The 27,289-nt window shown below is 38.2% G+C and overlaps 1 protein-coding gene across 1 annotated transcript; it reads right to left on the reverse strand.

Annotated features, from left to right (window-relative positions):
- Positions 1–1,728: 1,728 nt before the first annotated feature.
- Positions 1,729–26,905, reverse strand: LOC117292903 (transmembrane channel-like protein 7). Its single transcript, XM_033775080.1, has 19 exons — positions 26,811–26,905; positions 18,834–19,207; positions 18,087–18,403; positions 16,521–16,712; positions 14,541–14,781; positions 13,475–13,556; positions 12,343–12,603; positions 11,183–11,331; positions 10,380–10,527; positions 9,747–9,902; positions 9,284–9,426; positions 8,849–8,951; positions 8,159–8,256; positions 6,593–6,688; positions 5,783–5,858; positions 4,898–5,028; positions 4,160–4,324; positions 3,367–3,445; positions 1,729–3,045 (listed from the first exon to the last, which is right to left on the reverse strand). The coding sequence occupies exons 2-19, from the start codon at positions 19,112–19,114 to the stop codon at positions 2,803–2,805; spliced, it is 2,961 nt and encodes a 986-aa protein (XP_033630971.1). The 5' UTR covers positions 19,115–19,207; positions 26,811–26,905; the 3' UTR covers positions 1,729–2,802.
- Between the last annotated feature and the right edge of the window lie 384 nt (positions 26,906–27,289).

Below are 27,289 nucleotides of genomic sequence, written 5' to 3' on the forward strand. Positions count from 1 at the left end.
TTAAAAAACAACAAAACAATGCGAAATTTGATCAAATTTCTTTTTCAGAATTCTGTTTTATTTGATAACTTTTCATAAAATATATTTATTTCAAAGTCTGAGTTATGCTGTATCTTTCACCAGTGATTTTTACATAAAAAAATACTTGTTACAAAATACACATTCATAATGCAAGTTGCATAGAGTCTATTAAAATGTCTTATAAATGTAATAACTATTATTTCACATTAATAAAATATTGTGCCATCTTGTGATAATGCCAATTATTATTGATAAATGCTTATGGTGATAAAAACAAAGTGCATCGATTAATTTATAATGTATTTTGCATATGATTTCTTTGGATTAACTAATTGCCTTTTAAAGCCACAGCTTTGGAGTTTACTCTGGCTAGGACTTTACCTTGTTTCAGAGAGGAAATTCAAAATGGAAAAATAAGAATCAAAGACAAAGCTGGGAAAGCTTTGCATGGTGTGGATGATGAAAAAAATATAGTAGTAAACTTGCCGGAACAGCAATATATAGGACTCTTTCGGGAGAAGAGTTGGCTCTGAGAAGTATAGTGTGGTTTGATGTTTCGCACAGTATACTTTGCTTGTCTTCGGGAGAAACGTCAAACCACATCACCCTGTTCTTTTAAGAACTAACCACTTCTTCCAAGAAGAGACTTTACATAATGGTTGTACCTAAAGCATTAATTGTAAAAATTCTCATTAAAAAAAAAGCTAATTTTGCAAAAATATACACTTGAAAAATGTGTTAAGATCCTAGCAAATGAAAACTTATCTGATTTGTCTTTATAAGATCGGAAACAACAAAACATGTTTCTGAATTTGTTATCTAAGTACAGTGCATTATTAAGTTTTGCTACACCCATTTTTCATGTAATAACTAGTATGGTATATTATAAATTTGTGTTTAAAATATCACAATAAAATAACAAGTTTAAAATGAAATCATAGAAATGACAAAAGTTGATTCATGTTGTCTTCTTCCATAAAACCATTCCAAATCCTCGAGAATCTACCCTAATTTTGCTTGAATCTGGGCTCAACTTCAACTTCACCTTTTAATATCTCTTATATATTTACGGTTTATAATTTAATTCAAATAAAGACATCTAAGCCCATTTCATACTTTCTATGAATGTGAAGCAAATTTCACGCCACAACCATTTTCACTTGGAATGTTATGTTTCAAAAGAGTTGAGCATAGTTCTTGCGAATTGTTTGATGTAAATTTGTGGGGTCAAATTCGCTTCACTTTTAAAGGAAGTATTAACCAGGCTTAACTGGATTTACCACTAACATTATTTGACACACTAGAACCCATACAAAACAAAAACAAAACATTTATCAAATGCCCTTCTTTTTAGAATGCACTTCTCATTATACAAAATTAAACACCAGTGCCTTTCTGGTGGTACATTTAAAAGAGTTACATGATTGAGGCAATGCACCATTGGCAAATTGATTCACTATATAGCTTTATGGAACATTACAGAATTGGTTTTGCTTAAAAAAACAGTTGCTGTCAGAGAAAGCACTTTATGTAATCCACTATATATGTAAACAGTGGGTTCCGATTGCCAAACGGAGTATTTGGGTACTTTTTCAAAATGTCCACATATTTACATTAAACTTACAAGGTTTGAAGATAATGACAGTGGAAAGCTCCCCTTCAAATATTACTAACTGAGGTTTTGTAGTTTTTGAGAAACGAGTAAAACAAGTCACAAAATAATTTTCGTCTCATATTTTCGTAAATATGTGGACATAGTGTTTTGTGTTAGGAAAAAGTACAAACCGGTAGTCCCTCTAAAGCAAGCCAAACAGTTTAAAAGAGTTGACCATAATGCACTGACGTCATCATGCGGCTATCTTATAGATAAAACCATGATGAAACAATGGAAAACGCACATAAAATTGTACCTGCTGCACACAATAACCCAAATTCACAATGCGTTGCGCACGTACACACACAACTCCTGTCCCCCATTTTGTGTGCTAAAAGGTGTACAAAAGGGTGGTACATGGGTTTATGCACCTCTGACACTGCGCATCCACCATTTTCTGCCTTTTTGGGGGAGTCTGTTCTTTTTGCGCACATTTTGACACATGAAATGGGGGACCGGAGATGCGCGTGTAAGCGCCCTTTGCTTGTGAATAAGGTATATAGCCATTGAGCAAACTTTGACCTCTAAATCTGTGAATCTGCTACGGCCAGACACAACCTGATTTTGTGATTAAAGAATAATAAATTAACATTTACGATTACTTAAAAATATTCATTCTGCATACAGAAGACATATAAAATAATAAACTGTTTGATTTAAATACGTTTGCACATTATAATACAGAAATTGTCGATCTCAGAATATGTACAAAAGAAAACAAATTTAAAATGAAAATGATAAATAATCTGAAACTAACATGCACCATCACAAGCTACAAACAGGTGAAATAATGTGAAAAAAAACCAGAAAGTTAATATGAGACTAAATAGAGTAAGATTATATAAAAACTATTGTGAGTAAAAATTAGAGAAGTGTCTATTCAGGCTGATACACATGTCTTTTATTTTGTTCATTCATTGACCATTGGAAGAAGAAATTTTTATGAATTCAAATCTTGATCACAAAATACTATTTAGCACAGATTTTGAATCAGCAATGCATTACTGTTTTGAATGAGATTTCTTATTTTCCCAAGTCTGTGACTATTTCCCTTTTTAATAAAAACTAAAAAATCTAAAGACTTTTGAATAAAAATGGGGCGGGGGGGTGGAACGAATAACAAAACCTCAGTTTTCCGACTGATGAATGACCATATCGGCACTGTCCACTGCTTGTTGAACCTGAGGTGAGAGTGCTGTGTGTTGTCCAAGTCTTATCTTAGCGTGAGACTTCTTGGGTTTCTGTTTGACCATCGGCGGCGGGATGGCCGCTGCGGCTTCTGCTGAGGTGCTAGCCCCTCGGTTGATCGACGTCCGATTCTTGATAGCATTCTGCAGCATCTTGAGTAAGAAGAGCTTGTCTTTTCCCTCCTGGTTGAAGAAAAGATTACAAATTTGATTTGAAGCTTGTATGATGTTAGACATAAAGGCCAAAAATAAATACCAAAAACTGCCCAACTCTAACCCTGGCTCTCACCCTGACTCTTACCCTGACCCTAACCCTAATCCTTGACCCTAATCCTGACCAAACCCTGATCCTGACCCTAACCCTAGCTCTAACCCCGATCCTATTCTTGACCCTAACCTCCATACCCTAACCCTGATCCTGACCCTAACCCTTTACATAAATAAAAAATAATATTTGATAATCAAGCAAACATTCAAATATTTTTCAATGCAAACTCAACTCACCAGAGTAATTTGTTGTTTAAGGCGTTTAACAGTTGCTCGACGACCCTCGGTTAACGTTTTGAAGTAGTATACGGCCAAACTGTGATGAGAAGGGAAAAAAGAAAGTTAAATTAAACTAATTATGTACAAACAAATATCTGTTAATGTCTCACTTTCCTTTTGTAAAAACAAGTTGAAATTAGTTCAAAATTTCATGCAACAAATTCATTTTCCGAGACAGATGGGCCATAGACACAGGACTCGAATTTGGAAAGAAAATCCCCAAGACCGCTGGGCTTGTTGCTAATCTTTTTTAATGGACCAGGATATTAGATTGACCTTATTTTTTTCTACTAATGGGTAAGTTTACCTTGATACTCAATAGAACTGAAATATATCTACCATATTCAAAGTCAATATTTTAACACCTTTATTTTTAAATACATGTAAAGATATTGATTTAGAAATCATCACCGCACTTGTCTAGTAGTGAGTTTACTGGCCCAGATCCAACTGTCACCAGGGGCATGTTGCCACCTATTCCTGGGGCTGAAACAGGGTTACCCCCTTAACAGTCTGTAAAGATATAGGCATGGGTGTCATCCACTAGGAGCCTGGTTAGTAGGGCAGAATGCACTACCTTCCAAACTAATTACGAAGCACTTAAAGTCAAGTGCACAAGTATCCTTTTTATTTTGCAAAGGCCACTTCCATTGGAAAATCTTAAAGTCTATGGGAAACTTTTGAAGGGGCACCAAGGCCAAGACTAGGGGCAACAGAGACCATGGCCTCGTTTTGTCTTAGTGCTACTCACCAAAGGAGAATGATTAAACCAGCCACCACTCCCTGCGTTGTCATGAACGTGATGATGAATTTCCAAACTTGTGCGCTCTCATCCCATTTGTTGACCAGCTGCGTCCAGACATCAAATGGAGAGTTCAACCCTCGGAAGGGGCCGCACTCCATCGATGGCTTGGTACTGAGGGGAAAACAATTAGCAACAAAATAGAGCAATTTATTAATCATTTAACACCAGGGCCCAACTAATAGAGCTGCTAAGCGCTATAATTTGCTTAGCATGAAATTTCTTCCTTGATAAAAACAGGATTACCAACCGAATTTCAATTTTCAGCATTTTGCTTGTTACTGATATTCAGCTGTTCAGTGTTTGCTTATCCTGAAAATCACATGAAAATTTGGTTTGTAATTCTGTTTTTATCAAGGCAAAAATTTCATGCTAAGCAATATTTTGTGCTTACATGTTTCCCTCCATCCCTCAATCTAGACTGTTTTAAGAGAATTATCAATTTCTACCTTCAGCTCCCCCTTCAGATTTATTAGATAGTTTTTCTTCTTGTACCAAGATCGTGCATGACAAGACAAAGTATTGCTGTCTAGTTACTAAATCACAATGTCTTGATTTGTGGAATTCATAACCATCAACATTAAACCAATATATCCCTTGTGGGAGTTTGCCTTCTTTCCCTGTTGGAAAGATCATCCCTAGACAAACATTATCCCCATGACAGAGTTGACCTAGTCTGCTACTCACTTGACCATACTGTATCCCACACAGCAGACGCAGATTGCATACATCAGGAAGAGAATCAAGATGAAGAGGGTCTGGGCTAGTCCAGCACGCCAAGGATGAAGGGAAGGCTTGCAGTTGTACAATACACTCAGCTGTAAAACAAATAGGGACTAGGTCAAGTTGAAGTAAGGGTCTGAAGACAAACTGTGAAAGCCTAAAACATTTGGACGCATTAAAGTGTGCGAGGTTTGCTTCCTTCACGCCTTATATAAAGCAATGTAGTTGGGAACGCAAAGCCTGCTTGCAAACATTTATGTTTGGTTTTAAAATTCCAACTCTGCCATTTGGAGCATTTTATTTGGTTTAATCTTCATGATTTTAAGCATTTGATCTTAATTATAAAAAAAAAAGCAAAACATTTTTTTTATTTATTTTTTTTAAATATAGGTTTTCTCGGTCAATTTCAAAAAATGAGCAGCCAATTTAACCACCAAGCTATTCTATTTTGCGCAAAATTGAATGCTACTAAAAAGAGTAATTCGATTTCGTGTTAAAATTAGTAAAATGTAATGTTTTGTCATACAATTTAACAAAATAATCATTCAATTTAACAATATTCATCAAAGCAGCATTCAAATTCGCAGACGCTTCTTGAGGCGTGTGTGTCGCGAAAAAAGATTGACGATACGCTAAATAAAACAGAGTGATTTTCACACGGCAAGACCCTGCCGGTTCTAAACGGCCGTGAAAGAACGAGTTCGCTACCCCTTTATTCCCTTAATCATAAATCTCGGTCAACTTCTTTTTTACTCACCATGTAATCAAGAAAAACAAATGAAAGGTCTTAAAAGCCTGAGCAACAATTCGCTAAAAGCCGACCGACCTCTGTGTGTATGGATGACCTACCTGCTTGATGTAGAAGAGAAGAATCAGTTTGACGATGCAGATGATCATCAGGAGAGGTGCAAAGAACATTCCAATCCTTTCAACAAATAAAAGAAGAATAAGAACCAAATCTTGTAACCTTGTTCCCAGTGGTGTACGATCTCGCCGAGCAATTTTTTTTTATAATAACCCATGGGAGTGTACCTTTGAAATATCCAAATATATAGGATATTTTAATTAGTCCTGTGGTTGATCTAAAAGCCCACGGAAGTTGTAAACAAGTGTACGCACAGAGCAGTCACTTTTGGTTAGCCAATCAGTGTTTTTTTTTCAGCACTTCCCTTCCAGGGGTTAGTGACGAGATGTTATGATACAGTGCTTAGCCCCTAGTAGCGAGGCTGCAAATCTGGCAATTTTTCAACCATTGAGGACAGCACCTCTGTTTAGAGTACCTCCCAGAAGCTGAAGCTGCAGAAAGCAGCAGCAAACTAGTCTAATACTTGGTGCATTCATTAGCTAAGACAAAATGAGGGGGAAACCAGTCAAGAGCTATATACATTAACCTGGTATTTTGGCTGGTGACCCATTACTGCTAGGCCAGACTTAAATGTGCTTAACAATTTTTTTTAATGAAAGTTGCCCCAATATCAACTTTTAACTTCACAAACTTTTATCTTAAAAACCAGCAATTCATTTCCCTTAAAGTAACAAAATAACAAAAAATGAAAAAAATACTCAATGGCTTGATGTTTCAACCCTAGCAAAGTCAAAGTCAAATTACAAATTTGATGTGAGATTTTCAAGATTCGAGATTTCTGAATGAACTCTTACCAAGTGTATGTCTGAGACTGAATTAAGTCCATGGTGTTCCTCGCTATGTCAAACTCCGGCGACGTAAACCGTTTACAGAAATAATCACGACCAATCCTACATCAAGAAATAAAATATATAATTTATATGAAACGTTTTGATAGGAAATTTGTACTTGTGTCATGGTTTACAAGCCAATCAAAGCAGAATTACTGGGTGAAAACCCCACATTACGTTCAGCCAAAGGCCAGCAATAATGGTTAACTGTCTTGCTTTAAAGGACACAAGTGTCATGACTGGGACTTGAACCCACACTCTGTGGTGATCAGAAACACCAAAGCTTGAATCCTGTGCTCTTAACCGATCAGCCACGACACGTTAAAGGCAGTGGACACTATTGGTAATTACTCAAAACAATTATTGGCATAAAACCTTACTAAGAACAACTCTACCTGGCAAGTAGATACACACATGGTGTTACCGCAAACCAAATATACATTGATACCTCACCATGCAATGCCTCAAATCCTATAAAACCTTACTTGGTGACGAGTAATTGGGAGAGGTTGATGGTATAAAACATTGTAAGAACGACTCCCTCTGAAGTACCACAGTTTCCGAGAAAGAAGTAATTTTCCAAGAATTTGATTTAGAGACCTCAAATTTAGAATTTGAGGTCCCGAAATCAACCATCTAAACACACACAACTTCGTGTGACAAGGGTGTTTTTTCTTTCATTATTATCTCGGAACTTTGACGCCCAATTGTGCTCAAATTTTCACAGGTTTGTTATTTTATGCAAATGTTGAGATACACTAAGTGAGAAGACTAGTCTTTGACAATTACCAATAGTGTTCACTGCCTTTAAATAACCTTAACCCTTATTAGACAATTCATTTCTGTGTAATCAATTATGTAGCTTTAATAAATTACATCATTTTAATTTAGAAACATAAGCTTTTAACAAAACCACTGCTTCGGCTCCAGATTCGGCTCAGGCTAGCTTGGCGCTCGCAGTTGTTTTGGCAATTGCGCGTGCTTTGCATACTCGCTCAGCCCTCTAGACCAGAGAATGGAGCCTGTAGCCAAATCCAAAGTCGAAGCCATTGATTTGTGCGAAGGGCCATATACACTTTGATAACATGGGAAACTTTGGAAAATGTCAATTTGGGTCGTGACCTTTACTTTGACCTTTTTTTAGTTGAGTGGATGAAGGCCAAATCTTGCAGCCACTATAAGCCTGGCCACTATAAGCCATTTTGAGGTATGGTGGAAACAATACTAGGACACTATGAGTTTGGGTAAATTTGTCTGTATAGACGATGTGACCCATGTTTACTTTCAAACCGCCTTCTGTTGAAAAAAACACTGTATACGCCATGTTTCGCCAGAAAGAGACGTGTAGTCATGGTAAGATTGCATACACTTTCTAGCTGGCTACCAAAACACAAAGGTTTTGCCCGGCGGTATATGCGCGCGAATCATGTTATAGTTTTTGAGTGACATCCTATAGTGTCCACCATAACTCAAAAAAGCTAATGGTCTTCAAAGGCTAATGGAGATGTTTTGCTTAGTATTTGTACGAACCTTCTTATGAACTCAAGGAAGAAAGTTGAGAGTGTTTGTATGATGAGATCCACTATGACCAGCTTGTATACCTCAGTACCAAGAAATGTCTCCCAACACTGCAACAAAACAAATAAAAAGAAACAAATGATGCAAGGTTTAAGGCAGTGGACACGTTTGGTAATTGTCAAATACCAGTATTCTCACTTGGTGTATCCCAACATATGCATAAAATGACAAATCTGTAAAAGATTTTGGGCACAATTGGTCACAATTAGCATGAGAATAATGAAAGAAGAAAAAAAAACATTGTTGCATTACTTTGTGTGCTTCAGATACATAATAAAAAGGCTTCAGCATGAAGTCTTTCATCATTGAGTGAGAAATTACCACTTTCTCAAAACCAATGTCACTTCAGAGGGAGCCGTTTAATAGAGGTGCTTAATGGTAAGCAGCTTTTTCATTTGTTAGCAAGAAAATCAAGCGAACTTCTTAGTGTGCATTCTCAGTGGATATGCATTGCTACCTCATTCACTTGCTTACCGTGAGCACCGGAAGCTTAGCATGCCTTCTCTTGTGCTTACTTTAAGCAGCACAATGTAAATTCCCAGTAAGCAAAAATCAACACTTACGCAGTTCTATCAAATTGAGTCAAGTTTTTTTAAGACTAAAAGTGGAAAAGGTTTTTTTTTTTTAACAGAAAAAACTCACCTCACAAGGAAGTGTGCCTGCGCTATTCCCATCGCATTGATCAAACTGATTGAACCAATGATACACCAACACAATCAAAATGGTCGCCTTCATCAAGAATGTCCTGCAAAAATATGAAGAAGAACAAATTTAATAAAGAGGTTTCTTATGTGATGTAATGGGCCGTGAATAATGGTAGGAGTAACAAAGAAGAACAGGGTGACAAATGGTGTTCTAAGAAAGAAATCAAGAGTGCAGGATATTATTAGTGTGAAAGATTGCAAGCGGGAAAGCTTGCAGGTGAGAAGCCTGCATCCATACATTTATCTATGGTTTTGAAAGCCCTACTCTGCAATCTAGGGTGTTCCATATGGTTTTTGGGGGTTTTTTTTAGTGGGGGTGTAAAAAAAAAAAAAGATTTCCAGTTAAAAACGGAGAAATTACATCCCTGCTTACCTGAAGAGCGAGAAGTAGAGCGTTGTACGAGGGTTTTCATATTTCTCTATGTATCCAATGACGCTGAAGATGTACGGGAGAACAAGATTGTACCCACTCACTAAGAGAGCAATAGCAAGGTCCCCTATAACTGGAATATCAGTCTGAAAACCAAATTTTAAAAAATCAAAATATTATAAATGGATTTCTGAGCACACCCGTTAAGTTTCAAAGACCAGTATTCTCACTTGGTGTATCCAAACATATGCATAAAATAACAAGCGGGTGCCACACCTACCCCCAGCCCCCACCCCCCAAAAGAATGTAAACAATTATTATCAATCAAATAAAAAACACATGCCTGCATGCCTGCTGGTCGAGTAGCAAGTTTACTTGGCCATTGTTAAAATCACTGGCCTGAAAATCCAGTGTATATTTCAAGCCCGAAATTAACCGAAATTCATCTTTATCCTTCTGTACTCACCGCGAATGTTTTCTCCCTGTACACATGGAATATAAGATAAGATGCTCCGGCAATAATTCCAAGGACCACGATATTCATAAACAGTCTCAGTAGAATCTTAAGACAGTATGCTCCGCAGTTCTGATTCCTCCTAACGTGGTGGGATGCTAGTTGTTCCTGAAAAAGAGAAATAAATTAAAAATAAATTATTATTATTTTTTTATTTTTTTTATTTCATTTGATTATAACCACAAATCGTGGTCCAAGGGCCAAATTGCATGTGACTGTACATATAAATATATTAAAAAGGAGGGTGTTATGGTATCTTTCCTTGCCTTCCACCTCTAGGTGTCCCCCCCCCCCCCCCTTCAATCACACTGAATGTGGAATGGGTTTTCAGTCCCTACTTGACTGTGCAGGTTTTCCCTGGAATCAGTCTCTGGGGTTTCCCTCCCACATAAAAACTGAAATTTCCTTCCTTTGTTTTCTCTCCATTGAGTTATTGGCTTGTACGGAGATTAAAGCCAGGTTCACTTAGTGCAAAGCAAATTTCTCTGCGTCACAAAGAAAAAGGAAGTGCGTACTGATTGTTGTGTCACCAAAATTCGCTTTGCATTCACATGAAATATGAACCAGACACGGCCAACTACTTACCGCTAGCTCTAAGTAGTTACTCCGCTGCTTGAGTTGAGAAGTGCTTTCAGACGTAATACTGTAATCCCAACCACTGAACACTTTGCTGGTGTAGAAGTTGTGACTTCGATCCCCAGTTATGTAGTATTCACGATATGTCTTAGACATACTGATGAAAGGGAACAATTAAACCAGAAACAGCTCTTTAAAGGTACAGCCAAATTTTCTTAAATTAAAAAAAAAAAAAAAAAAAAAAATTACCATAAAAAAAATTCGGCTGTTAATCGTAGAAACTATTTTGAGAAACGATTCGCTTCCATAGATTTGGACGATTTTTTTCAAGCAAAAATATTTTAATCTGAGAAGCAATTCATGCATTTGGAATCATTTCTCAGATTTCTAAGGGTTGGTGTCCATTCAGGTATGCCACAGCCAGAGATGCGGTTGGTACCCACTGTGACCTCACTAAACGTGGGTGGATTCGATACTCTTGTGAAAATATTGTGACAGTTTGAGGAAACACTCAGTTTCAAAGGTTCACGTGGACCTTTATTGCATCTTTCTTTATAATTTTGCACATAACTCAGCATTGCATAAACAAAAACCAATCAGTGACCCCACCTTGGAATGGAAGTTCAGCATTTATTTATGCTTTAATCAGGGGGACAGCATACAAGTAAACTCAATTAAAGTGTTATAGTATTGTGGACGCTATACCTCTAAATGGCTTAATCCAATCCACTAGTTTTGAATTTGAACTATGAGAAGAAGGGAAATGGTCCCTCTTGAAACAGTAAAAAAAGAAATGGAAGATTTAAACTTACCCTTGTGCCAAGACGATGAAGATGAGCAGTAGGTATCCACTACTGGCAAACAGGTATGCCACTGGCATGTTCCAATACGTACTGCCGATCTTGTTGAAGGTTTCATTGGTGTAGTATCCGTAGTACAGCTCTGTGTTGGTCAGCCAGCCCTAGATATATAATGGATAGGGTGTCACTTCATTAACCCTCCTACTGTATGACCATTCAATATCATCCACTGTATTGTTTGAATGATAATAATAATAATAATAATAATACAAGGTATTTATAAAGCGCTCTAACTAACAGGGGAAAGTACCACAGCGCTGTACACACAAAATAAACAAAAAGCAAAGAATAAATAAAAGCAAGCAAATCAGTTGAACAGGTGGGTTTTGAGAGATTTCTTGAAGGCTGCTAGTGAGCTAGAGTGGCGGATGCTGTGAGGTAAATCATTCCAGAGTTTGGGGGCAGCAGCGTGGAAGCTTTTTTCCCTAGTAGTGGTGCGTGTTTTGGGGATGGCAAGTAGTCTGGAGTCATATGTTGACCTGATTGACTGCATTTTTCCCCACAGCACCTTTCAATCCATAACATGGTGCTAAGTAAAAGGAGTCTTCGTTAAAGACACTGGACACCTTCGGTAATTGTCAAAGATCAGTCTTCCCACTTGGTGTACCTCAACATATGCACAAACTAACAAACCTGTGAAAACCTGAACTAAATTGGTCGTCGAAGTTGCGCGATAATAATGTAACAAAAACACACCCTTGTCAAACGAAGTTGTGTGCTTTCAGATGCTTGATTTCGGTACCTCAAAATCTAGTTCTGAGGTCTCAAAATCAAATTCGTGGAAAATTACTTCTGCCTCGAAAACTACGTTACTTCAGAGGGAGCTGTTTCTCCCAGCTTTCCATTACTCATTACCAAGTAAGGTCTTATGCTAATCATTATTTTGAGTAAATACCAATAGTGTCCAGTGCCTTTAAAGTGCCTTAAACATTCATCTTTGGTTTTAGAGGCCCTACTCTGCAATCTGGTGCATTATTATATAGTTTTTATCTTCTTTTTTTTTATTAATTTGATCTTTAAAAAAAACAAAAATTAATAAGAACAGAATTTTTCTTTTTGAGAGGGAAAATAAAAACTGGAGAAATCACATCCCTGATAACAAAAACCCTTACCTCTCCAGTCAAGATCTCTGCCCCTGTGAAGGATTCGGGGTTCTCCTGCGAGGCGCTTGGTTGGTAAACGAGCTGGGGAATGGTGATGAACCCAAAGGAGATGATGAAGATGGGAATGTTCAGCAGGAGAAGCCACTTGAGGAGGACAAAGTAAGACGTGACGCCGCTGCCAAAGTTACCTTCAATCTTCTTGATCGGGTCTCGCCAGAGCTCCAGCGAGTAGGTGAGATTACTCAGGGACTCCTTAAAACTTTCCCATGCCTGGAGGAATATTGAAACAGGAACATTACAGAATTGGTAAGAAAAAAACGTGTCTAAGATCACAGATTTACATGAAACTTATATATATATCCCTTGAAATTTGTATGGTTTTTTTTTTTTTTTTTTAATGCAAGTCGCCAGACACACAAGGCCTGAAGGCCACTTCAAGGTGTGGGCTACAATTATTTTTTTCCAGAGGCCGTTGCCACCTACTCCTAGGGCTGAAACAGGGTTACCCCTTTTACAGTCCATACGAATGTAGGTTTGGGTATCATCAAATTTGATGAGAAATAAATAAAACTTATTTCTTTGGAGTTTATCGCTCAGTGACCATTTTATTAATTAAAAAAAAAAATGATGTCATGGAAAAAGAGTAATCAATTTTTTTTGTTTTTTCGTAACCAAGATGGTCGATCGATCTCAAACTTCTACAGTTTTTAAGATGTGGGAAAGCTTGAATAAAGGAAAACGCATGCAATAAGGTATAGACTGAAAACAAAATCCATAAGCAAGGCTCTAGTCCAGGATTCTGGATTAGGTTCTGCCGTCGATTTCACAAAACTCTTCCTAACTTAACTAATCATTTGTAGGACTTAAGACGAGTCCCAACCCTGCACTATAGCATGCAGACCTTAAGATTAATCTTAAGTTAGGACGAGTTACTCGTCCTAACTCGAGATAAGACGAGTCCCAACTCTTTGTAATATTGACCCCTGGATACATAATCTCAATGCTCTAACTAGAGTCGACTGAGAAGGAAGATTAGGAAGAAATTTCGATTTGAAATGTGGGAGGAAAACCCCAGAGAATTATTCCAGGGAAAACCTACGTGGTCAGGCAGTAACTGAAAATAATGTAAAACAAAACTTACATAGGACACTTGATAACGCCAGTATTTAAACCATCCGACAGATTTAGGTTTTCTTTTATCTGATCGTCGCTCACACTGTTCCCTGTGTAAATGTAAACAAAATGTTTGTTAAATATAATTCAAAAACCTGTATCTGATTAAATAACCTGTGCTGTATTCTAAGGCAGCAAAAGGACATGTAGCAGTGCAATGTTTCAAAACATAATAATATACAAAAATAAAACAGACTTTGTTTTCTAATTTCTAAAATTACAAAATAAATAGTGATAAGACTGTCAAGTAATAGACAACAAGGGAAACTGACTGGGTAAGTTTATAAATAGTTTGAGTTTGAAAAGAAGAATGTTAAACATTCTACAGATGTTGAAAAAAAATGTCACAGGACTCAGGAAAGTATACAGTGCTTTACACAAATCGATGTATGGGTAAAATCAAATAATATTCGTTATCCCCAGCTGATTAAAATCTATTAAATTGTTGCAATACTTGCTGCTAAAATACAATATTCTAACTACCTCTAGCTACCGGGCAATCTCGGTAGTCTAGTTGATAAGACATCTGCTCAAGATTGTCAAAGGGCATGGGTTTGAATCCCACCCAAATACTAGGCCTGTGATTTTTTTACAGAGCTTGAGAAAGTACTGAGTTAAGTGCATACACACGTTGGTGTTTAAGAGTAAAACCAAAATTCACAAAAAAATGTATACAGAGCATTCTGATTGAAACCTTGAGTCGTTACCACCACTCAAAAAGAGATATTCACACTGTGTTGTCTTGTTTGTGTTTTGTCCATGTCTTTTCATTTGTAACGAGTTTGTGTGCCTTAAATTATTTCAGTCTATTCTTTACACTGTTCTTTCTTAAAGATACGCATATGTATAGGTACACACATTCGGGGGGTCTCCATCCAACAAGCTTGCCTTTAGAAGACCTCCTCAACTTAATCTATAAAGTTTTCTTCTCCTGTAATGTTATAATTTGTCATTTTAAATGATTGAGAGGAAATAAATTGAATTATGAACTTGAGCTATGAACATGGTGTTACCAAAATCCTCCGTTTCGTTACCTGACTCGTCTTTTGGTTTCCATGCTCCCTTGTATCCCCTTGATCGTCTTCTTCCTCCTCAAGGTCGCCCTCCCAGTCCCGTCCGTCATGTCCTCGTCTGACAGGATCCTGTCAATCATCATCTCCATGCCGCTGTTGTCGTTGGTGTGGCGTCCTGACATTGAACGGCCGCGCTTCAACGACTTTCTTGAGCGCTGTCGTAGCCATTTGTTGTTGGAGGTCGCGGAGGATAGTGTGCGTCCTGAGGGAAAGAAACAATTCCATTTTTAAGATATAAATTCCTTTTTAACAAAATGTAACGCATCCCTATTCACCATTGCCCAATTGCATAGAGCTGCTTCAAGCAGAAACCAGCAGGATACCAGTCACAATTTGTACAAGTGGCATGGTAGTTTGGCTGGTAATCTTACTCGGGTAAGCATACTTTTGTTATGCTTAGCTGCTTAGCTACCTAATTTTTCTTGCCTAAAGGCAGTGGACACTTTTGGTAATTAATCAAAGTAATTATTAGCATAAAAACTAACTTGGTAACAAGCAATGGGGAGTGAAGTAATTTTCCACGAATTTGATTTCGAGAACTCAGATTTAGAATTTGAGGTCTCGAAATCAAGAATCTGAAAGCACACAACTTCGTGTGACCATGGTGCGACAAGGGTGTTTTTTTCTTTCATTATCATCTTACAACTTCAATGACCGATTGAGCTCAAATTTTCACAGGTTTGTTATTTTACGGAATATGTTGAGATACACCAAGTGAGAAGACTGGTTGTTGACAATTACCAATAGTGTCCAATGTCTTTAAATGCAGCTCAACAAATTATTTTTTGTGACATTGTTTTACTTGTTTCTCAATAACTACAGCACCTCATCAAGTAATGTTTTAAGGGAAGCTTTCTACCATCATTATTTTTAAACAGTGTAAGTTTAATGTAAATCTGTTCACGTCAGTGTTTTGTGTTACACAAAGACTAGTGGACTAGTCTAACTAACTGGTCCCGCTCCGCTGGCCAGTCACTGACAAAACTAAGGGTGAACCTTGCAAGTACACCAAATGCAAAGACAAAAAGTAATTAATCATTTCCTTCTTGGATGCTTAGATATAAGGTTGATTGACAACCCCATGGACTGGCTGCGTCTGTCACATCATTATACTTGTATACTGTGTGCTGTGTTGCCATTTAGCCTGAGAGAAAGACTCTGCTAGTGTCGAACTGTCAGGCCATTAACGTTTTATTTGTAGATTAAATTTAGGAGAAGATTTTTCTCATAAAAACAATAATAATATCAAAGTCTTATACAGTGCGCATATCTACCAACAAGGTACTCAAGGTGCTTAGTATATACATTTAATCACAAAAATAGGCTATAGTATTAAAGTTATTAATTCTGAGACCAAATTATGTAGCACCTTTTAAGGGTTTACAAGGTGCTACGGCGCATACAGCAGCCACTGCCAGGAACACCGAGGCGAACCCCTTCTCTTTTCGATAAGTGCACTTGGTTCTTTTACATGCGTTACACAACACATGGGACCAACGGCTTTACGTACCATCCAAAGGACGTACCAATGGTTAAGTGTCTTTCTTAAGGACACAAGTATCATGACTGGGGGATTTATGGGTAAACATACACAACCCCATTACTTTATAGAATTGAAAGGTGTTTATTAGACTCAAAGTCAGCATTAGGCACTGGACACTATTGGTAATTTCTCAAAACAATTGTTAGCGTAAAACCTTACTTGTTAACGATCAATGGAGAGCTATTGATAGTATAAAACATTGAGAGAAACGACTCCCAGTTTTTGAGAAAAAGAGGTAATTTCTCACTCAAATATTAAAATAATTCAGACCTAAGCCTTTTATTAAGCATCTGAAAGCACACAAAATTGTGCAACAAAGGTGTTTTTTCTTTCATTACCTCGTGTTTTTAATATTAATGAACCAGAATAATAATAACTTTTAAAAAACTTCTTATTACCTAGTTGTCTGCTTGGCAGCATGCCTATGACCGAGGTAGGGTCCTGCAGATTGGCGGCAATCAACTCTCTTTCAATAATCTCATCTTCATCAGGGTTACTGGACCGATACGAGGCGCTGGAATCACTGGAATAGCGCCGTGTCTCGTTGGGTGACAGCGTAGGGCTCCCCGCCTCTAAAAACGCAGGATTGACTAGAAAGAAAAGAGAAAATATAGACCTTTAATTATTGATATTTAAACACAGTATGCCAGTTGCTGGGCCGACCGAATGTTAGCAAAACAATCAATTGTGTAAAGAAAAATTTTGACAAAATTCAACATTTTCTGTATTAGCTTAAATATCTCTTTTGATTTGATTACCAATTGTTTGATACTCCGAATATAAACTATGGCTATCTGATTTTGATTTGCATTTAAGGCTTTCCATAGTTTTCCAACCTCGGTCTATTGTGCTAGCCAGGAGAGTTCAGCCATGTTGTTGTGAAGACTGGGTCCAATATCATAGGGCTGAGGATAACAACATGTTGCTTACCAGAGTAAGGTTACCAGCCAAACTACCATGTCACAAGTACAATTTGTGGCTGGTATCCTGCTCATTTCTGCTTAACAGAAAATTGTTTAGTATTGTTTTCCACTTGATGTAACATAAGCACTATTTTCTGCTTAAGCAGCTGTATGAACTTAGGACCAGACATAACTCCTGTAATACTGAACAAAGTAAAGTACTTGTACATACTTGCTATGAACAAACACACAGTGTGCTGTACACATACATACTACAAGCGGGTTTCCACTTTTTAATATGACATTACAATCATCAATCACTACAGTTCAGCAACTTACAGTGCAAGGAAGAGGGGCTCACTGCCCTAGTTTTCAATCCAAACGACGCCATTTTGGTCAGGAACTACCAACCAATCGCACACTCTGAGGACCGCATAACATGATTTTGCAAACTTTCAGTCAAAACCCATAAGTTTGTACATGTACAGTATTACACCAGCCCACTACACTACATGGACCATAGAGCAATGGACCTTGTACAAAGGGTATATAGCTATTGCTCGATGGTATAGCATACCGATACAGTAATCCTACTCCGGTTCCACGCTGTGTTTTATTTTGGGGTCCAGTATTGACAGTGACATCATACACTGTGTACATAGAAACAGCTGTTTTCACACAACATGTATGAGATGGTAGAGGCCAGGCTGGCCTGCCTCCATGGGGTTAGTACGTGGTACCATGGGGTGAGCTAAGGTAAAGGGCGGGTTTAGGCCTCTTCTGGACATGCTGTTTCTCAACAGCTATTCTGGACATGATTAGTCTTATCAAATCCTTGCTTAAACCCTTAGAAGTAGATGTGAGAAGGTCAACCTTCCAGTTAATATCCACACATAAGTAATAAGACTCAAATATAAATAAACATATTAGTGTTGGTAGGACTTTTAATTTCCAGAACTGTCAAAAATGTGTAACTATTAGAGGACAACTAAAGTGTTGTGTTTCTCTTCAATTGTTCTGAACTATGAAATTTAGATCTGATGGCTGACCAATCAAACTTACCGGTTCCCATTTCAATATCTCCGACGGAGAGACCGATATCGTTTCCATCACCCATAGCGAGGCGAGCTGATCGTCTGTCCTTGATGCGTGGGGAGTTCCGGGTGCTGGGACGGGGAGACCTGGGGCGGGGAGAAACTCTGCCACTGGGATGGGGAGAAACTCTGCCACTGGGATGGGGAGACGCTCTGCCACTGGGATGGGGAGAAAGTCTGCCACTGGGATGGGGAGACACTCTGCCACTGGGATGGGGAGACACTCTGCCGTCGGGCCGTGGGGAACTTCTCCCATTTGGAATTGGAGAGCCCCTCGGGGAATGTCTACGATAATTTTCAGAGAGATGTTAGAGACATTGAGGGCGCGTACAGTTTGGACCATCCAGAAAGAAACCTCTCTCAGAGAGATTCATCTTTTAACCCTTTCAGTCCCAATGGCGAATTTAGTCAACCGTGCACCACAGCCCGCTTGAGCCCAATGGTGACTTTATAGTCGACTGCGCACAATACCCTGCTAGAGCCCCAATAGTGACTTTATTTGGCTGTCCACTATACCCATGCTTGAGGCCCAATGGCGATTTTAGTTGCCCAAGATACATGTAACACACAAAGAACACTCAAGTTAGAGTACAAAGGCCATAACTTTGTGGCAATTCCCCGGATTTGCCCATTTGCAAGGGCAGACAGAAGGGGTATAAAGCAGTTATTCCCAGGTTTTAGCTTGTATTGCTTGAGAAAAACAACTACAACCTACCTGAATGGAATGTTGTCTTGTTGCTGCTGCGGCAGCGCCTGTATCTGCTGTGCATAGCGAGGGTCCAGCTGCTGAAAGTCCTGTCCAACAGTCACCATAGAGGTGTCGCTGTTAGGTCTACGACTGTAGTGGGAGCTGTTACCATGTTCGTAAAGGCTTTGAGGCTGTGGGGTGCGCGTGGGCGTGGTGGTCGGGGCGGGGCGGGCTGGGCTGCGTGTAGAAGCAGGTGGGACATTGCGGCCGGAGTTATTGCGGGGTGGTTTACGTTTCCGGTCTGCCATGGTTCATGTCTTGGTTAGCGTAGGCTCTACTCTATCATCTTGAGAATGGGAACGGCTACTTTGAGGAAGTTCATGGCTGGTATATGCAAGAATCTGTTTGAGTAGGGAACAAAGTATAACATTGATGTGAGCATACTTGAAAGGCAGTGAAGGTGCGATTCTCAGCTGAGGTCTCGAATTCAATTCAAATAATTTAGTGAGAAATTACATCTTTCTCAAAGACTATGATACTTCAAAGGGAACCATTCCTCACAATATACCAGCTCTCTATCGCTCATTACCAAGTAAGTTTTTTGCTAACAACTACATGTATGTTGAGTAATAATTACCAATAGTGTCCAGTGCCTTTTAAAGGCAGTGGACACTATTGGTAATTACTCAAAATAATTATTAGCATAAAACCTTTCTTGGTGACGAGTAATTGGGAGAGGTTGAAGGGAACAAAAAACAATGTGAGAAACAGCTCCCTCTGAAGTGCCATAGTTTTCGAGAAAGAAGTAATTTTCCACGAATTTGATTTTGAGACCTCAAGTTTAGAACTTGAGGTCTCGAAATCAACCATCTTAACGCACACAACTTCGTGTGACAAGGGTGTTTTTTTCTTTCATTATTATCTCGCAACTTCCATGACCGATTGAGCTAAAATGTTCACAGGTTAGTTATTTTATGCATAAGTTGAGATACACCAACTGTGAAGGCTAGTCTTTGACAATTACCAATAGTGTCCACTGCCTTTAATCATAGAGCTATATATATTGACTAATAGCCGTACAATTGCTGTACAAAATTTCAATCTTTTGTATTGGTTTGTACATAAACATGGATGCGCCCACACGGCTTCAAAACCTTAGTGCGTGTATAACGTGGTGTTAGCACTCTAGTCAATATATATAGCTCTATGCTTTTAATGTATCTACATTTGTATAAAATAAACAATTTAAACAAATCAATGCTGCCTGGCTGGAGGCATACTGCGCCAGCTGAAAAGTTATTTTAAGAACACAATGATTACAGAGCTACACGTATACGATTGCACAAAAACATCCATTTTAATAACTCCATTTATCGATGCCATATGAACATTTTGGCTGAGAAATGCAACTGAAATATTCAACCTATTGTTCCCTTATTGACCACAGAGAAATAACAGCATTGTATGATTCCAATGGAGCAAATGAACTTTATAAAAAAAACTTTGAGCAATCATGCAAAACCTTCAGAAATGCTTCTTGTGGTAATCATAATATAAAATTACGTTTGAATGATCATGGGAGTTATGGTATCACAGCATGCCTGTTGGAACCCCCGGTCTGCTTTTCCCTCAACTTTCCATCCAATTATTTTTGTTTTCCCCATTAAAGACACTGGACACTATTGGTAATTGTCAAAGACCAGTCTTTTCACTTGGTGTATCTCAACATGTATGCATAAAATAACAAACCTGTGAAAATTTGAGCTTGATTGGTCGTCGGAGTTGCGAGATAACTATGAAAGACAAAAAGCACCCATGTCACAGAAAGTTGTGTGCTTTCAGTGCTTGAGTTCGAGACCTCAAATTCTAAACTTGTGGTCTCAAAATCAAACTGGTGGAAAATTACTTCTTTCTCGAAAACTACATCTCTTTAGAGGGAGCCGTTTCTCACAATGTTTTATACTATCAACCTCTCCCCATTACTCGTTACCAAGTAAGGTTTTATGCTGATAATTATTTTGAGTAATTACCCATAGTGTCCACTGCCTTTAAAAGGGTCTATTCCTGTTTGGTATGACTAGGAAAAACTTACTTGGTAAGAGGTAGAGCGGCTTTGGATAGTGTTTTCACTTCCAAGTAATGCGGTGAACGAAATTTTGGATCTAAGGGCCTTGTCACACGAGGCAACTATTGCAGGCAACTTGGAGGCAACCAAATGCAGTGCATGCTACAATGTACTTGACCACTTTGGTAGCACATGAGTCAATTTTAAAACATTGTCTTATGATCCACAAAAGAAAAAAAAAATTACATTCAAATGGGAATGCCTTTTGTTTCTGGTGATTGCCTGGAACTGGTTGCCCGTAAATTTCCTTGTGTGACATGGCCCTAAGAAGCGTTACTGACAGGTTAGGGTTTCTCAGATTGTCTACTCCAACTGCAGATTAATCTTCATGCATGGACATAACCATTCCAGATTTTCGGAAATATCTCAAACTCGCTACCACTTTTTGAAATGAAACTTTCACAGGACTGACTGTATAGGAATGAAACAAACAATGGTTTCTAATTACCAAACATATGCAATCACTTTTAAAATGAATGTTTGGGTATTTCGTGTACTTGTATGACAACCAAAAACACAAATGTCCACAGATTTACATTAAACTCACACAAATTAAAGATAATGATGGTAGTACTTGCTACTGTACGGTACATAGTTTTTGAGAATTGGTAAAGCAATTTTTTTTTCTTCTTTTTTTCGTTCGAGACAAACGTTTATTTCAGCATACACGTACAATGGCTTTAGTCGTCAAGTTTTTGAAGGAAAAAAGGGTGAAAGTCACAGTCCAATGTTTTCAGGAGAGTCACGTATCCCCGAAGAGGCACATTAGTCTGTAGGTCAAAGGTTACTGATATAATCAACTTTTGTTCAACACGAAGTTGAACAAAAGTGTGTAAGTTTTAGAGCTTTGAGTGCAAATCATTCAGGGGCAGAATTGAAAACCACTGCCCTGTTTTGCATATTATTGACTGGTTGGTCTATGGCAGGGCGTGTGTATTCTAAACACAACTTTGTTTTCTCACAGCACACAGGAATTATTGAACTGTGCAAACCAATTAACAGCTTGTATAAATACGTCTTTCATGCTAAACAGATAGCAATGCTGATAACATGTAAATATCAGATTAGTCAGAGCATGGTCAGAGTGAAACAATTTTCGCCTACTTCAGGCCACTAGCAGGGCTTGAATTAGGAGGAAAATCCTAACGACCGGGCAGGACTTGTATGTAGCTCAGAATCTTAACCACACTGGGATTTTATTTACAAGACCAAGGGTCGATTTCACAAAGCAATACAATCCATCGTAAGACAAACTGTCAGTATTACCATAGTGATTTGTATTGTGACATCACACTTTACTGTTGATTTGGAGTTATGATGAATCTTAGTTCTTTATGCAAACAGCCCCAAGGGTTGATTTCACTTTAAAATACATGTAGGACTCTAGTCCTACCTTAGGACTATTCCTAAGAGACAACACTTAATAAGTTAGGACAAGTAACTCGTCCTAACTTGAGATAAGACTAGTCTCAACTCTTTGTGAAATCCAACCCTGAATCAAAATGAGAAGAAACTATAGAATCAAAACGAGAACACAGTTTTATCATCTTAACTGTTTCATTTGAACATTGGCCCCAAGTTTACCCTGCAGTGGCCTCTTTTAATACACTTTTTTTCTGGCCATGAGGCAATTATCAGGCCTATTCAAATTTAGAACATGAATTTTGCAAACTCATGGGGTGTGTCATTCCATAGACCTACATCTACTAGTTTTATGCATGAGCAATTCTACGTAAAGCCAACTAAAAACAAATACCAGTTGACCGTACCCTCCTTCATCCTTTTTGGAGGCCGCATCCTTTTTTTTTTAACATATTAAAAAAACAAAATTAAATGACACTTTTTCTCGTTAAAGCCATTGGACCCTTTTGGTAAACAGTATTGTCCAAGGCCCAAACTTCGTGTATCACAACTTCTATATCAAATAACAAACCTGTGAAAATTTAGGCTCAATCGGTCATCGGAGTCGGGAGAAAATAACGAAAAACCCACCCTTGTATCCGCGCATTTCGCCGTGTCATGACATGTGTTTAAAATAAATCCGTAAATCTCGCTATCAAGAATTGATATTGTTTTACTGTTTTCTCAAAAAGTAAAGCATTTCATAGAATAATGTTTCAAGAGAAGTCTTTCACCACTACCTTCTGTAAACCCTGTAAGTTATTTGTAAATCTGTGAACTTTTTTTTTTTTTTTTACCGAAAGGGTCCAATGGCTTTAAACTTACACATCTTTTAAGAACTTGTAAACATAAAGTAAGCGCTGACTTTAACCTAAAGAGTTAACTCGGCAGCCAGCTTTGAAATAATAACAAATAACAAATAACAAATAATAAGGCTTTCATCCTCCTTTCTGGGGAAAAACCTGGACAATCAACTAGAGCTGCCTAATTTAGCCTAATTTAAGCAAAGATGACAATATCAATAGAGCAAACTCAAAGGGCACAGTTGAATTTAGGCTGACAGACTTATCATTAAGAACCCGGATCAGGATGTATGTTTATGACTATGGATACAAGATAATAATGATCCCTATGGTCTTTAAAATGTTCCAGTCACCATGTGGTACAAAACACACATTAAAGGTGGATCCCTAATACAATGATTGGCATAAATTTAGGGCTTGAATTTCTACTGGACCAGATATTTTGTCCACAAATTCCTTCATTCCCCTTTTTTTAAGGGGTATCTTTTTCAGGTTTTTCCCCTTGTTTTTAGGGTGGAATTTGAGACATTGCGTGGGTGGTTAGGTATCAATCTACATTGGTTTGGGATAACACCATGTGTGTATTCCATCTACTTGATGGGTACTTTACTTACAATGTTCTTTTAAAAACTTTGTCAGATATTGCTATAAATCTACTGCCACTGAATAGATTTTTGCGGAACTCGTGAGATTTCTCAGTTCTAAAACGAACTTTCCTGCTTATTAATTACTACAGGTACAATGTACCTTTGCTTTATTTTCAGAAGGATTTTTTTATTAGAAAATGCATTTGAAGAGTACACAACATGTCACCATTTGCCCTTAACGTTTTAAGCGGGACCAGTAGGCCTAATAGCTTACAAGTCATTGAACAAGTACTTCCTCCGTGGAACAGGGGATGCTACAACTAATCAAACAACCCAGCCGATTTCACAAACTGCTAGGATTAATCCCATCTCAAGTTAGGACAAGTAACTCCTCCTAACTTTGGAAGGGTTCAATGCGTCCTAACGTCTTTAGATACGGAATTGAACTCTAAGTTAGAAAAAGTTTGATGAAATTGATGGCTGGATCATTTGGAGAAAATTTTGACTGGTCTTTGGGTGTAAAGTACATTGAACAGTTGAAGGACCCTAAAATAAAATTCTTTATCCCTAATGCAAATTTAACATCTATGATGAAGGACCCCTGTTATGGAGACAAAACTGCAGGTCAGTTTCTTATATAGACTCGGGTCAGTCATTGATCCAGTGGGGATATACTGTTTGGCCCTGGAATCAATACTACTATCAGTACAAGTTCAACAAAACATACATTTAAAAAAAGATATCTCTTTTGGGGTGAATAATAAAAAGGTGACTAGATCAGGATTTGAACCTGTGACCTCCCGGATTTATGAACTGGTGCTATACACTGGACATGGACCTATAATGCAACATACTGTATTGCCAGGGAGCAATGGGTGGTTGGAGGTCATTTTTTATCTAAATGAGGTTTTATTGCATACAACTTGTAAAGGCAATTATAACATCAGGGAAAACCCCTTGTAGATTTCAGGGAGCAATGAAACAGCAGATCTTTTTATTGTTATCTTGTGCAAAGTTGTATATATCTGATGATGAATAAGGCCAAATGCATGTTTTTTTATTTTCAATTTGTGTTTGTGCATCAGTTCAACTCCAATGATTTACCTAATTCTTTTAACGGGCAGTGGACACGATTGGTAATTACTCAAAATAATTGTTAGCATAAAACCTTTCTTGGTGACGAGTAATGGGGAGAGGTTGATGGTATAAAACATTGCGATGAAACTGCTCCCTCTGAAGTGCCATAGTTTTCGAGAATTTTCCACGAATTTGATTTCAAGACCTCAGATATTAGAACTTGAGGTCTCAAAATCAACCATCTAGACGCACACAACTTCGTGAGATAAGTGTGTTTTTTTCTTTCATTATTATCTCGCTCATTCAATGACCGATTGAGCTCAAATTTTCCCAGGTTTGTTATTTTATGCATATGTTGAGGTACACCAACTGTGAAGGCTAGTCTATGACAATTACCAATAGTGTCCACTGTCTTTAAATGGACACGTTGCCTTAGATCAGACGAGTTGGTCAATAGAAAGCATTTGTTATAAAATGCATGAGAAAATAGAATTAGCTGACATTGCAAACAACTTACCAACCAAAAGGCCCGAGGTTACAAATGCGAAACATAGTTTATGGCATGACATTTAATTTGACCCTAGCCTGGAGTCTTTGACTTAGCCTCGGGAAAGACTCCGCTAGGGTCCGAACGTCAGGCCATTAACTCTTTATGCATGGTTAGAATGATGTTTTAAAAATAGACCATAACGATCCACACAAATATGCCTCAAATTGTGTGGTTTTATTTTGCAAACTTTCACGGTCGGCCATCTTGTGAAGTCAAAAATTTGACTTCCACAAATGGCGTGCTGTGATTTTTTATAGTTCACGGCGTAAAAACAATCAAAGCGCACTGCTTTTTTACCTCTAGGTGAGGGCCCCCTACTGATATGACATCATGTGCATTTGGTCTAAACAGAGCTATTATCTAATATGTAAACGGCTGGTTTACTATATGGAAGAAGGAAAATCTGGGCTCAGCCTCATGGCTCAGCTTTCCTGCTGAATTTTGTGCTGACGATCACCATTATCCGCCGTGTGAGCACATAAATTTTGCGCTGGCTGTGTTTAAGCGAAGAATGCCTCAGGCTAGTATGAATATGCATGGTAACACAAGCAAAAATTCCCTGTTAACCTGTGAAATGCGCTTGATAGAAGTGCGGAATTCCCTGCTTCTGTAAGCGTTGATTCTCTGCTTAATACTATAAGTTACGATTGAAGCTTTATATCTCAAAACAATCATAGATGGTGTGAACAAGCGACCCGTTGAAGAAGGGAAGCACCAGTCAAGGCATAACCTTAACAGAATAACACTACATTATAAGCCGTGTGTGTTGGAGTTGTGAACTATCACCGGCCTTCTCACGGTACTACTAGTGTGAAAACAAAACACAACTTCTAGACCCAGTAACTGGGGCTCTGTACTCCTTTTATCAAAATATTTTCATACTATGAATCATAGTTTGACAAAAGGAAAAGGCGCCTGCCCCAGTTTAACTCTGGGTCTACACCACTACCGGACTTCTCAAAGTCTGAACTTAGTTGCGACAATAACGTAACCCTCACAACTAAACTGAACTGACTTACCCTTCATTTAGTATATAAAAATTGATTTTTTTTTTTTTTAATAATAATACATAGGCCTAGGCCCTACTCCTACTACAGTGAACTATTTGGTAGTGAAACCATTAAAACTAATGCCAGACTGATTAATTAATGCTCAATATTTCTTAATTTTAAATTTTGAGAGGAGTGCGGGTATTCGTATTCACAACAAATACAAATTGACTCCACTGATAACGTTTTACATGATACAGGGTACACAGTCAGCTGGTGGTGGTCGGTATATCAAGGAAGGAGAGACAGAGTCAATGGACGGTGGTTGGATCATCATCATGGAGGAAGAAAATGGATCTGACTTGCTACTTCAACAAACGCCACAAAAATCATTAGAATACAAAGAGCAAGACCTTCAATTACAACATAAAAATGGTTAGTTGAAGAGCAATTGACCTCCTTAAACACCTACCTTCCACACAAGATATTTCACACACTTGAAAGACGACGATATAAACATAGAAAACCACCCCGGCGTTTGAAGAAAAAAGACAACGAAGAACTACATTTCCGGTAAACTTTTTGCCGAACCGCTAGAGGGCGGTACAGAGGCAAAGTCCCCCCCCCCCCCAACCACCTACCTGTTGCGCATCCCCGACGTTTCTGCACAACGAATTAAATTTGCGCACCCCGAACAACTTTTCGTCACAACATCTGGAATAGTTAATTCCACGCATCGTTTGTTTTAATTAGAAAACATTTCAAACTAACAAGCAGCCCACGTACTCAGAAAAAGCAGGTCCAAAAATAAACTGTTTTAAATCCTCAAAGTGATTTTCAAATGTTGCATTTTTTTTTATGAACTAAAGAAAATGGGGCTTGGCAATAACGAACCACGTACCATGCTCCTGACATACCCGCAGGATGCCTTGAGACCATAATAGTAGTAAG

Source organism: Asterias rubens, chromosome 7, assembly GCF_902459465.1.
Source record: "Asterias rubens chromosome 7, eAstRub1.3, whole genome shotgun sequence".
Taxonomy (NCBI): domain Eukaryota; kingdom Metazoa; phylum Echinodermata; class Asteroidea; order Forcipulatida; family Asteriidae; genus Asterias; species Asterias rubens.

Coding starts and splice junctions, on each gene's coding strand:
- LOC117292903 (XM_033775080.1), bottom strand. CDS start 19,114: ATGGCAGACCGGAAACGTAAACCACCCCGCAATAACTCCGGCCGCAAT. Junction 18,404..18,833: donor CAAGACAACATTCCATTCAG/GTAGGTTGTAGT, acceptor AAATTATCGTAG/ACATTCCCCGAGGGGCTCTC. Junction 3,046..3,366: donor TTAAACAACAAATTACTCTG/GTGAGTTGAGTT, acceptor TTCTTCAACCAG/GAGGGAAAAGACAAGCTCTT.